Below are 14,111 nucleotides of genomic sequence, written 5' to 3' on the forward strand. Positions count from 1 at the left end.
TCGCTCGCTAAGTGGGAGAGAATGGAAGATTCATCCTAATTGGTTACAGAGTATTGAGTTGGAAAGTATAGGACGGGAGGTGGCGGAATTCTTTCTCTTAAATGATGGAAGCGCCGACGCTCTTACAATTTGGGATGCAATGAAGGCGTACCTGAGGGGACTACTGTTTAGGGACATTAGTAGGTGTAAGCGGAGGACGAGAGAGGTAGAAAAAGCGGCAGTTGAGGAGTTGAAGGAAGCAGAGGATGGGATGGCCACACTGGGAACCCCTGAGGCAGAGAGAAGAATGAAAAACGCACAAAATCATTTGGAAAAAATTCTGCTAGGCAAAGCTGAGAGGAAACGAGATTTCCAAAGGGTATTGTTCTATCAGGAGGGAGAAACAGTGGGACATATGCTGTCGGTAGTGGCTGCTGCTCAGAGAGGTTCTTCATATATACACTCTTTGGATTCTGCTAGTGGAGGTAAAATAACGGAAACACCTGAAATTTTGAGAGCCTTTGCGGACTTCTATGCAGATTTGTATTCCTCTCGGGTTGGTGAATCGGTCGAGGATGCACTGACTTTCTTGGAAGGTCTGGATTTGCCGAGACTGAGTGAGGCAGATAGGGAGAGCCTTGAGGCCCCTATCACTGAGGAGGAATTGAGTCGGGCATTGATGTCTATGGCCAATGGGAAGGCGCCTGGGGTCGATGGGTTACCCGCTGAGATCTATAAAGGGTTGGCAGAAGTGTTGATTCCTAGATTAAAAATGGTATTGGAGGAAGCTAGGTCTTGTGGGCGCTTGCCAGCCTCTATGAGAGAGGCCATAATAGTGGTCATTCCAAAGGAGGATAAGGACTTGGGGAAACCGGAGTCGTACCGCCCAATTTCTTTACTAACAATTGATGTCAAGCTTCTGGCCAAGGTGTTGGCTCTCCGCCTCTCTAGTGTTATTGCGAGTCTGGTGCATTCGGACCAATCTGGCTTTATGCCGGATAGATCAACGGCGATCAATTTGCGGAGGTTATATGTAAATTTGCAGGTAGAGTCTGATAACTGTGGTCGAAGAGTGATTGTATCGCTAGATGCACACAAGGCGTTTGACAGCGTCGAATGGGGGTACCTCTGGCAGGTGCTGGAATGTATGGGGTTTGGCCCGCAGTTTGTGGCCTGGATACAGCTGTTGTACTCATTACCATCCGCTAGAATTAGAGTAAATGGGGAGCTATCTCGTCCTATAGGGCTGGCTAGGGGTACTAGGCAGGGATGCCCGCTGTCACCCCTCCTGTTCGCGTTGGCTGTAGAACCTCTTGCTGCTAAGATTCGGCAGTCGGATGGGGTCCCTGGGTTTAGGTATGGCAAAGTAGAGGAAAAAATAGCGTTATATGCGGATGATGTTTTGCTGTTCCTGGAGGATCCAGACAATTCACTAAGAGGGGCCGTTGAAATTGTTGAGAGATTTGGTACTGTGTCGGGACTAACAATTAATTGGGATAAGACGGTTCTTTTTAGAGTGGATGACGTAGGAGAGAATGTGAGTGAGGATGTTGGGGATGAGAGGCTGAAGGTGGTTTCCCAATTTAAATATCTTGGAATATGGATTTCGGTGCCGGTGGCGGAGTTTCTGCAAAGAAATTTGACTCCTGTTATGGGGGTACTCAAGGCAAAGGTAGACGCCTGGAATAAGCTACATCTATCGGTCGTCGGTAGGGTAAACCTTATTAAAATGGTCCTTATGCCTAAAATTCTTTATGTTATGCATAACGCACCAATTTGGATCCCTCGGGGGAAGTTCAGGCAGATTAATGCCCTCTTTAGAAGTTTGATATGGGGTAGACAATATCCACGTATTAGCTTGGAGACGCTTCAACGACCCAAGGAAGATGGTGGTTTGGCTTTGCCCAACCCGGAAATATACTTCCTTGCGGCCCAGAGCCAGCATTTGAAGGGCTGGGCGCGAGGGGCGTCATCCAGTGCAGTACAACAGCTATTGGAAGAGGTGACGGACCGACGACCGATGGCCAGGTGTTTGGAGGATGGCTCATTGGGCGCGCTGGGGAAAATATACCCAACCCTGTTCCTGATTCGTAAATTATGGAATAGACTAAGGCAGATTCGTGGGGTTACAGGGTTGACTAAATTCACACCGATATGGTCTAACCACAACTTAAAGGATTTTGAGGCCCTGGGAGGATTGATGGAATGGCAGAATAAGGGAATTTGCTTTGTTCACCAGATAATCCAGCAGCAGGAGCTGAAGTCCTTTTCCCAATTGCAGGAAGAATTTGGTTTGCGATCCACAGGGGAATATCAGTATGCGCAGATGAGACATGCCTTTAGAGCTCAGAATAAGAAGGCTGATATCAGGGTTCAAGATGATATAGTGTTGGGGTATGTGTGTGGTGAGGGTACTACAAGGGGAGTTATTTCCACTCTGTATAAGGACCTTATGCACACATTTCTGCTAGATTTCCCTATAAAGGCGAGAGCTAAGTGGGAGAGAGAAGTGGGGCCGATGGAAAATGAAACCTGGGAATCGGTGATGGAGTGGGTTCCGCGACTATCCTTGAGTGAACCATATAGGCTCTCGCAGCTATACATTCTGCATAGGGTATATAAATCTCCGGAAGTGCTATACAAAGCGGGATTGCGTGCCAATTCTGGGTGTCCGAGGTGTGCGAGTGAGAAGGCAGGAATATATCACATGATGTGGACGTGTCCGAGACTGGCTGCCTTTTGCGTGGTGGTTTTGAGCCGGGTTGAAGCAGCATATAAGTGCAGAGTTGTTAGAGACCCGATAGTATGTGTGCTGGGATATGTGGAAGAAATTGGAGTTGACAATACTTGGAAGATTGCAATCGCTAGGCTACTCTACATGGCCAGGAAAGTAATAGCACGAAACTGGATAAACGCGGAACCACCTGTGAGAAGGGAATTTCTCCAATATGTTCAACATGGTCTAAAATTGGAAAAGGGGGTGTACAGTAAAAGGGGGAAAATAGAACTCTTTAATAAAATATGGTCTCCTTGGCTTGATTTGGATTGAGGAGTATAGGCGTCGTGTTTCCTAAGACCTGGAAGAGGATAAATTACAAGAGGCAGATAATGCCTCGGTGGGGTGGAGATTGAGACTGAGCTGTCTTATGGGGGAGGGGGGTAGTTGGGGTAATGTTGGGGTTTATTAAAGTAAGAAAATGTGTATCTGATATAATGCAATGTAAATGGCATTCTGTTGTTCTCTTTTTTTTATATTGTTAATAAAAATCTATTTAAATTAAAAAAAAAAAAAAAAAATAATAATAATAAAAAAAAAAATTGTGCTATTCTCACCTTCCGCCGTCCACCGATGCGTGCGATGCTGCCGCCAGCTTCCGTTCCCAGTGATGCATTGCGAAATAACCCAGATGACTTAGCGGTCTCGCCAGAGGGTGAGTATAGAACTATTTTTTATTTTATTTTTTTTTAACAGGGATATGGTGCCCAAACTGCTATATACTACGTGGGCTGTGTTATATACTGTGTGGGCTGTGTTATATACAGCGTGGCCTGTGTTATATACTACGTGGGCTGTGCTATATACTGCCTGGCTGCTATATACTACATAGGCAGTGTTATATACTGCGAGGGCTGTGTTATGTACTGTGTGGCCTTTTCTTATATACTACGTGGCCTGTGTTATATACTATGTGGCCTGTGCTATATATTACGTAGGCTGTGCTATATATTACATGGACTGTGTTATATACTACGTGGCTGCTATATACTACGTGGCTGCTATATACTACGTGGCTGTGCTATATACTACGTGGCTGTCTGTGTTATGTGGGCTGTGCTATATACTATGTGGCTGCTATATACTACGTGGCTGTGCTATATACTACGTGGCTGTCTGTGTTATATACTACATGGCTGTGTTATATACTACGTGGCTGTGCTATATACTACGTGGCTGTGCTAAGTGCGACATACATACATACATATTCTAGAATACCCAATGCGTTAGAATCGGGCCACCATCTAGTATATATATAGCACATTTAAAATAACATCTAGAATAAAACAATAGGTCATTTTCTGATGACACATTTTTTAAGGCATTATGTCAGAAGGTTTTTGAATGTAATTTGAGAGCACCATGATGTAAGAGGAGAAACCCTGATTCCAGCGATGTGTCATTTACTAGGGTTGGCTGTGTTTTGCTGTTTCAATACAATCAGTGTTTTATCAGCATGAGATTAAAGGTACCTTCACACTCAGCAACTTTACATCGAGAACGACATCGTCCTGGATGGCGATCTCATTGTGTTTGACACGCAGCAGCGATCTGGATCCCGCTGTGCCATCGCTGGTCGGAGCTAGAAGTCCAGAACTTTATTTGGTCATCAGGTCGGCGTTTATCGTCATGTTTGACAGCAAAAGCAACGATGCCAGCAATGTTTTACATGGAGCTAACAACAAGCGAGAACGATAAGTGAGTCGCCGTTACGTAACTGGATCGCTCCTGCATCGTTCTGGTGTTGCTGTGTTTGACGTCTCTACAGCGACCTAAACAGCGACGGTGCAGCGATCGGCTCGTTGTCTATATCGCTGCAGTGTCGCTGAGTGTGACGGTACCTTAACTCTACAAGACAACTGGCCTTATCCCTGCTACTCCAACCAAGTCCCCACCAATGAATAGTATCTTTCTGTCTAATCATTGATGTGGGCCGGGCTACACAGGGCTCAATATTCTGAGCTTTGCAGCAGTGAAAACTTTCAATAATCACAACTGCTGCACTGATTAAACTAAGTGATTACATTGCTGGAATCAGTGTATCTGCCCTTACCTTATGATGCTGTCAGATTACATGACATAACATGCTGACATACTACATTTAATGGAAAAATACCTCCTTTTGAAACAGAGTCAACTGTGGCTCTGACCGCAAGATTTCAAGGAGTGTGGCACTCGAAAAAATCCAGGACCTAGCATGCAGAACCATATAAAATGCATTTTCTTCGCAGCTGTTTTACTTCTCAATTTTTCATCCACCGTAATATTACAATTAGTCCAGGGCCACGTTTACTATTCCACCATGCTGAAGTTCCATTCTGATCAGCAGATTATAAAGAGCATTTACCAAAGACAACAAATCATTAATCACCTAAACACCTACCTCCATTATACTTAATCCCTCCACACTGGAACTGACGGTGTACTCTGCAGTTTCATGGTAGGAATCATCTAAAAAGATAAGAAATGGCAGCAGAAACAGTTTTACATCTTGTTAAAAACCTAGCTATCAGATCATTATTGCTAAACACTTCAAAATGAAAAGAGCAAAAATCGACATAATCTATCATTTTGTTACACTCGTTGCCTTAATTATAATAATACAAACTGATTAGTGATGATATGAATCAGTATTAGTGATGTGCTCTGATGAGGTGATATTCGAGAATGCTTGTGTGCTAGCAGAGTGTCTTCAGTGTGCTCGAAAAATGTGTTCAAATCTCTGCGGCTGTCAGACAGCCACAAGACATGCAGGGATTGCCTGTTTATTAGTTATTGCCTGTTCATTAGGCGATCCCTGCATGTGTTGCAGCAGTCTAAACAGCCGCGAGACATGAAGCCGCGGGGACTGGAACATATTATTCGAGCACGCCGAAGTCTCCCGGTTAGCACCCAAGCATGCTTGGATAACTCCTTATCGAGCACATTTGCTCATCAGTAATACTGATTCCTTTTAAAGGGAACCTATCAAGTGACTCATGATACACAAACCATGTACAGCCTGAATCAGGGCCTTGACTGCAGCCAGGTACTGTATATTTATCCCGAAGCGTTAGAAAATATAGTAAGGAAATCCAGCCGGGGGAACATAAGCAAAGACAAGACTAGCCTGATGCCACACCTGGACGACTTCTCCTAGCGCCACTCCAGGTGATTTACAGGTCTCTCCCATAGACTAGTCTTGTTTCTGGCTGGTTTGGGCAGCATGAAGAGCATTACAGAATTCCTTTAAATGCTATGTTTTTTTTAAATATTGGCAGTGACTTTCCAAACATTACATCATTTGTTGTCATTTCCAGTGTTATTTATTATCCTCCTGACATCTTCCAGTTCTTTAAAATGAGCATAGTACTTACCGATGTAACATTCCCACCTTTCTCACCTAATTGTGCAAACTCAACTCTACAATCTCATTACACTAAAAACCTTTAGAGAAGCAAAGTGAGAAAATATGTTCTCACAGTATCAAGAACAACCATGACTCATTCAGTCCTAGTAAAAATCTAACTCCCATTAGGAAATGATCAATTCTGCGGAAATGTTTTTTTTATTTGGATAGATGAGACAAATTGACTTTTTAGCCATATATGTATGCAAACTTTATTTTAAGTAGTTTTCCTAGGATATGCTATACATATTTGACAGTTGGGAATTTCACCCCTTGGGAAAACTAAGTTCTCTAGAGCAAACTATTGAAAGCCTAGCTAGAATATAAAGCAAATGCAAAATGTGTCAAGGGTCAATAATGATTATAGTATTAATAATACCAATAGGTGGCACTAGAGCACCTGTGTTCTTCCTCTGAGAAGGGATATTGGCATATCTTATTTGCCTTGCCTTTAAGTTTCAGTACACAAGCTTTGTGGTCTCAGAAAATCCCTAATTTGCACTGATGAGGGGCAAAAATTCTGAAACATTTGTCTGCAAGTGGAGCCACTTTCTTTTTAGAGAAGATTCTGGTTTGGCTTTATAGCCCAAGTTATGTGGCAAGGCTATTTAAAGGGTCAATATTCACTAACAGCACTACTGATTCCAATAGGTGACATTAAAGACTCTGTTTTTGCCTCACTAAAGAGGCTATTTGCATATTTCATGTCATAGTAGCATTGCATGGCCTATTACCTGGGCAGCTTGGCAATCTCTTTAAAGGGTTTAAAACCCTAGTCCATGCCCTCATCATCCTTCGCCTCGACTGCTGTAACCTCCTGCTCTGTGGCCTCCCCTCTAACACTCTCGCACCCCTCCAATCTATTCTAAATTCAGCTGCCCGAATAATCCACCTGTCCCCCCACTATTCCCCGGCCTCTGCCCTCTGTCAATCCCTTCACTGGCTCCCCATTGCCCAGAGACTTCAGTACAAAAGCCTAACCATGACATACAAAGCCATCCACAACCTGTCTCCTCCATACATCTGTGACCTCGTCTCCCGGTACTTACCTACACGCAACCTCCGATCCTCACAAGATCTCCTTCTCTACTCCCCTCTTATCTCCTCTTCCCACAATCACATACAAGATTTCTCTCGCACATCACCCCTACTCTGGAACTCTCTACCACAACATATAAGACTCTCACCTACCATCGAAACCTTCAAAAAGAACCTAAAGACCTACCTCTTCCGACAAGCCTACAACCTGCAGTAATCACCGATCGACCAAACCACTGCACGACCAGCTATATCCTCACCTACTGTATCCTCACCCATCCCTTGTAGGTTGTGAGCCCTCGCGGGCAGGGTCCTCTCTACTTCTGTACCAGTTGTGACTTGTATTGTTCGAGATTTTTGTATCTGTTTTTATTATGTATACCCCTCCACATGAAAAGCGCCATGGAATAAATGGTGTAATAATAATAATAATAATAATAATAATAAAAGGGTTATTCCAATTTTTTTCCCTGGATCAGACTGCTCCCCAGCCTGCCTACTCGCTGAGTGCTGAAGTGCTCCTGCTTGAGTGACCATTCAGAGCTTCAACATAATGACTTAAGTCTGACCCGTGTGAGCTCCAATGTTGCTATAAGAGGCAGTTTTATCTTTGGAGTATTGGAAGAGCACTGGGGCCGAAGCTGGCTAGGCCACAATGAAGTATTAGGCTGTGTGTACATGGTGCGTTTTTGGTGTGTTTTTTTCCGCACGGAATTGGCACAAAAATGCTAGGGAATCCTCATGACAGCAAAGTCAATGAGAATTCTGAAGAGCTGTGCACATAATCAGCAATTTTCCTTTCCGGATTTGTGCTGCCTTTAAATCCGCAGCATATCAATTCTTTGTGCATTTTTGCCATGTTTTTCACCCACTGACTTCAATTGAGTCAGTCAAATAAGCAGCAAACGCGCAAAATGTTTCCGGATTTGCTGAGTTTTTGGTTGCGTTTTTATGAACTTCCTATGGTGTTTCCCATGCTGTCATCTCTGTGACAGCGTGAGAAACAATGGCACAGCTGTTCTGATTGGCAGTAACGTTACGGCTGGTTTAACGTTACATGTAGAAAAGCCGCGGAGACACCATCACGTGTTTCTCAACGCAAGCAATAAATAGGGATGGGGGCAGTGTTCTGGATCACTGCGTTGAGAAACACGTGATGGTGTCTCCACGGCGTTGGATGTTTTGATCTCCCCAAGGTCATTCATCCTTATGTTTATAGTCTTTTTACTAGGCACTGCTCCTCATAGCCAGTTTCCTACTCCACACTGATGAGGGGCAAATACCCCGAAACAGCTGTCTGTGGATGGATACCATGTTTTGGCATAAGTGGTTTTCCTTTTTGGATGCTGCCCTTCCCGTGGTTGTTCCTTCCCGGTGAAAGACCTGGCTATTTATTGCTTGCGTTGAGAAACACGTGATGCGCTTTTCTACATGCATTTGCATATTTCCCATAAGGAATGGGGGCAGTGTTCTGGATCACTGCGTTGAGAAACACGTGATGGTGTCTCCGCGGTGTTGGATGTTTTGATCTTCCCGAGGTCATTCATCCTTATGTTTATGGTTTAACGTTACACTCGGTCAGAGCTCTGTGGGGTCAGACCGTCAGATGTCAGCGTAACCCCGCACAGATGTGACCCGTGGTAAAAAGCGTACCACAGGTGCCCAGCATCGGCTGATGAGAGACTACTACTCCCAGCAGCCGACGCCTGCTGTCACTGATTACAGTGGGAGCAGGCGGTTGCTGATGGGCGTGGTCATCCGCTGGCATCAGTGCTAAAAGTAAAAAAAAAAAGTTGAAATAAATATTAACATAAAAATAACAAACACAGTATGCTCATCTTCACCTAATTCCTGAAGCCCTTTGTCTCTTAAAAAAAAACAAAAAACAAAAAAAAACACCATACACTCACCTTAACGCCAAGTCCCCGATGCCTATTGCACCTGGAAAAGAGAAAAAATAATAAAGCCCCATATCCCTCACCTATCTGCACTGTCTCGAGATGATTCAGATCACTTGTAGAGCAGTCACATCAGCTGATGCGACTTCTCTACTCCGCAGCCAGCGACACTGTGACAGAAGAGTGAAATCAGAAAGTTCTCAAGCAGCTGATCCATCAGTGACTTCATCAGGGATCAACAGCTGATGAACTCCGGTGAACTTACCCAACACAGCTCAGTGCTACACACCGAAGGAGCGATTACCTCCTATGCCAGTGTGTAGCTGGCTGTCCTTGAGAGCAGTGATATCACTGACTGCTTTCAAAGTCATCAGGATCATCGTGGGACATTGTGGACTACCTCACTTTGGACACTTGAGATATATTGTTGTTTATTATTTTAAATCATTTACAAGAGAATTTGACTTCAGTGGTCTGGGTGATGACTTGAGCATGGTTAAATTTAGAGTCGATAAAGGAGTCTGTGTTATTATTTCAATTAACCCCTTCCCGACCTCCGCCGTACTATTACGGCGGAGGTCGGGTCCCCTGCTTTGATGTGAGCTCCGGCGGTGAGCCCACATCAAAGTTGCGACATGTCAGCTGTTTTGTACAGCTGACATGTGCGTTATTAACCTGTTGAATGCCGCTGTTAAACACTGACAGTGGCATTTAACTACCGCTCCCGGCCGCGCGGCCGGGAATAAGCGCATCGCCGACCCCAGTCACATGATTGGGGGTTGGCGATGCATCAGAATGGTAACCATAGAGGTCCTTGAGACCTCTATGGTTACTGATGCAGGCCTGCTGTGAGCGCCACCCTGTGGTCGGCGCTCATAGCAAGCCTGCAATTCAGCTACATAGCAGCGATCTGATGATCGCTGCTATGTAGCTGAGTCAATCGAGTGGTGCCAGCTTCTAGCCTCCCATGGAAGCTATTGAAGCATGACAAAAGTTAAAAAAAAAATGTTTTTAAAAATATTAAAAAAATAAAAAAAAATATAAAAGTTTATATCACCCCCCTTTCGCCCCATCCAAAATAAAGCAATAAAAAAAATAAAACCTACACATATTTGGTATCGCCGCGTTCAGAATCGCCCGATCTATCAATAAAAAAAAAAACATTAACCTGATCGCTAAACAGCGTAGTGAGAAAAAAATTTGAGACGCAATTAAAATGCAATAACGGGCGATCAAAAGAACATATCTGCACAAATGTGGTATCATTAAAAACGTCAGCTTGGCATGCAAAAAAGAAGCCCTCGCCCGATCCCAGATCACGAAAAATGCAGATGCTACGGGTATCGGAAAATGGCACACTTTTTTTTTTTAAGCAAAGTTTTGAATTTTTTTTCACCACTTAGATAAAAAATAACCTAGACATGTTTGGTGTCTATGAACTCAAAATGACCTGAAGAATCATAATATCAGGGCAGATTTAGCATTTATTGTAGCTAGCAAAAAAGCCAAACAAAAAACAAGTGTGGGATTGCACTTTTTTTGCAATTTCACCACACTTGGAATTTTTTTCCCGTTTTCTAGTACAAGACATGGTAAAACCAATGGTGTCGTTCAAAAGTACAACTCGTCCCGCAAAAAATAAGCCCTCACATGACCATATTGATGGAAAAATAAAAAAGTTATGGCTCTGGGAAGGAGGGGAGCGAAAAACGAAAACACTAAAACAAAAAAGGGACGCGGCGGGAAGGAGTTAAAGGACTTTATTCAGGTTGTGGTGTTTTTTTTTGTAATGTGATTATGGAGTTAATAATGTGGGTGTCTTATTAACGCCTCTCTGTTACTAACCTCTGGGCTTGATGTCACCTGACAATACAAAGGTGACATCAATCCCAGTACTATCACCCCAATTGCCACCACACCAGGGCAAGTGGGAAGAGCAAGGCTAAGTGCCAGATTTGGCACATCTTTTGTATTTCTGGGGAGGCTGACAGCTGATGTTTTTAGTCTGGGACGAGGCCAATATTCATGGCTCGTTCCCTGGCTATTAATATCAGCCTGCAGCCATCTGTCTAGCCTTTGCAGGTTATTAAATATAGGGGGACCCGATATTATTTTTTTTTTTTTTTTGGGGGGGGGGGGGTGTTGTGAATTCTGTGGCAGAGCTCCCTCCTGTGGTCACAAGTGGTACTTCGGCTGGTTCTCTCTGTGAGCTTCCGTTGGTGGAGGAAAGTGGTACTGCAGCTTCTGAGTTTCCTTCCTCAGGTGATGTGGTGAAGTCGTTAGGTGCTGCTCTATTTAACTCCACCTAGTGTTTTGACCCTGGCCTCCAGTCTATGTTCTAGTATTGGACCTGTTTCCTCCTGGATCGTTCCTGTGGCCTGCTGCTCTGCATAGCTAAGTTACTCTTTGCTATTTGTTTGCTGTTTTTTCCTGTCCAGCTTGTCAATTTGTTTTTTACTGCTTGCTGGAAGCTCTGGGACGCAGAGGGTGTACCTCTGTGCCGTTAGTTCGGTACGGAGGGTCTTTTTGCCCCCTTTGCGTGGTTTTTGTAGGGTTTTGTGTTGACCGCAAAGTTACCTTTCCTATCCTCGCTCTGTTCAGAAAGTTGGGCCTCACTTTGCTAAATCTATTTCATCTCTACGTTTGTCTTTTCATCTTAACTCACAGTCATTATATGTGGGGGCTGCCTTTTCCTTTGGGGTATTTCTCTGAGGCAAGGTAGGCTTATTTTCTATCTTCAGGCTAGCTAGTTTCTCAGGCCGTGCCGAGTTGCATAGGGAGCGTTAGGCGCAATCCACGGCTGCCTTTAGTGTGGTTGGAGAGGATTAGGGATTGCGGTCAACAGAGTTCCCACGTCTCAGAGCTCGTTCTTGTTTTTTGGGTTATTGCCAGGTCACTGTATGTGCGCTGACCTCTATGTCCATTGTGGTACTGAATTACCTTTCATAACAGGGGGGGAGTCATTTTAATAACCAGGAAAGTCTTAGTATACAGCTGATATTAATATCCTGGGAAGCTCCATGGGTATTACCCCCTTCCCAGGTTATAAACATCTGCCCACAGCTGTCCACTTTTCCTATGCTGGTTATGAAAATTAAGCGGGAGCCCACACCAGTTGCTTGCTTTACCAGGCATTATGCAAATATACCCATTCAAGAAGGTGGGGATAACCGTTATGAAGAAACATCTGCATTTATACAACTTATTGATATAGGGATAATATATTAGTTGCAGATATCTGCAACTCAATATTTCCTTTAAGGTAAATAGGACTGACTGGAAAAAAATCTGTTGTGAATTCTGCTTTTGGGTTCCCTCCAGTGGTTGTAGGTGGTAATGCAGTTGTCCCTGAGTTACAGTCCTGGTCAGGTGTTTCTGCTGATTGCAGTTCTGACTGGGGTATTTAGGTGTGCAGGATTCATTAGTCCTTGCCAGTTGTCCATGGTTCTGGGAGGTTTTGGATCTTTGTTTGGTTCCTCCTGCCTTGCTGCCAATTCAGCAAATATAAGTGTCTGGTTTTTGTTTCTGTGGCACTCATGCTGTGTACTTAATAATTCTGTGCTATTCATTTGTTTTCTCTTGTCCAGCTTAGACTGTGTCAGTGTTTTCTCAGTCTTGTTGGATTCTCTGGAGTTGCAGATATACGCTCCACATCTTTAGTTAGATGGTGGAGTTTTTTGTATTTTCTGCTGTGGATATTTTTGGAAGGATTTTAATACTGACCGCTTAGTATTCTGTCCTATCCTTTCCTATTTTAGCTAGAGTGGCCTCTTTTGCTAAATCCTGTTTCCTGCCTGCGTGTGTCTTTTCCTCTACTACTCACAGTCAATATTTGTGGGGGGCTGCCTATCCTTTGGGGTTCGGCAAGGTAGAATTCCTATTTCCATTTATAGGGGTATTTAGTCCTCCGGCTGTGTCGAGGTGTCTAGGATTTGTTAGGCACACCCCACGGCTACTTCTAGTTGCGGTGTTAAGTTCAGGATTTGCGGTCAGTACAGTTTACACCAACTCCAGAGAAAGTTCCATGCGGCTCGAAGGTCACCGGATCATAACAATTATCCAAACAATAGTGCTCTCTCAAATTATATAATTACATTAAAAAAATCTATAGGAACGCCCAAATTATTATTATTCTATTTAGAAATACTGTTATGCTAACAATATAGACAAAAGAAAAAATAACCAGCTCACCCTAGTTAATAAGTCGAAACACAAAAAAGCGCACACTGCTTGCATGCAAGACAGATTTGGTGAAAGGAAAAGTTGATCCAGTTTCAAATGTAGCAATATTAAAAACAGTTTTTCTATAATGTAATTCCTTAAAAAAATGGTATACACAATAGAAATCTGTGCATATGAGGATTTGGGGAGGACATCATGGGAAACAAAGGCGTTAAACCTGATCTGTTTAAGAACGTGACCTGCGTTCAAAACGCTTTTGGTTCCCATGATGTCCTCCCCCAATCCTGAAATGCAGAAGTTTCTAATGTGCATGACACTTTTAAGGATTTATAATGAAGAAAAACTTTTTGGTAATATTAGTACATCTGAAGTTGGATCAACTTCTCTCTTTAAAATCATGTTAAGAATATACCTGGAGCGAAGACTTTGACAGTTCCTAAAGCAAAGTTCTTGGATACCTTTGAGTTGCTAGATTATTTCATTGCAATTTTCGTATTTGTGCATCTCTTGTGTCATCACCTTATGGCCCAGAGCCATAGGTAAATTAGGTAAATTACAAAATGATCATTTGTGTGCATTGGGCCAAGACATATTGCATATGAAGGCTCTAAACCAGACATGGGCAGTGTGGTCAACATGCCTCTATTTCCAGCCCTTTGGCTGTTCCATTCCAAAGGCTGGACAGCAACTTCCAAAGGACCGAATGTTGCCTCCCTGGCCCAGCATCTCAATTTCACCGACATCTGCATCCTCAGATTGGACATATGGAGATATTATGTTGTTGGAAGCCAGTGGAGATATCATACAGTGTTCAAGGCCTTGGCAAACATCATACTATGTGGGGGCCAAC

General features: G+C 43.6%; 1 protein-coding gene across 14 annotated transcripts in view; it reads right to left on the minus strand.

Moving 5' to 3' along the window:
• The window catches only part of PITPNM2 (phosphatidylinositol transfer protein membrane associated 2), a 526,403-nt gene that overhangs the window by 131,588 nt on the left and 380,704 nt on the right, over nt 1-14,111 (minus strand). For all 14 annotated transcript variants that reach the window (XM_069755814.1, XM_069755807.1, XM_069755821.1 and 11 more), the window contains one exon: nt 5,139-5,206. In XM_069755814.1, the coding sequence (XP_069611915.1) occupies nt 5,139-5,206 (68 nt within the window). The remainder of the gene's footprint in view (nt 1-5,138; nt 5,207-14,111) is intronic.

This window comes from Ranitomeya imitator, chromosome 1, assembly GCF_032444005.1.
Source record: "Ranitomeya imitator isolate aRanImi1 chromosome 1, aRanImi1.pri, whole genome shotgun sequence".
In the NCBI taxonomy this organism is placed as follows: domain Eukaryota; kingdom Metazoa; phylum Chordata; class Amphibia; order Anura; family Dendrobatidae; genus Ranitomeya; species Ranitomeya imitator.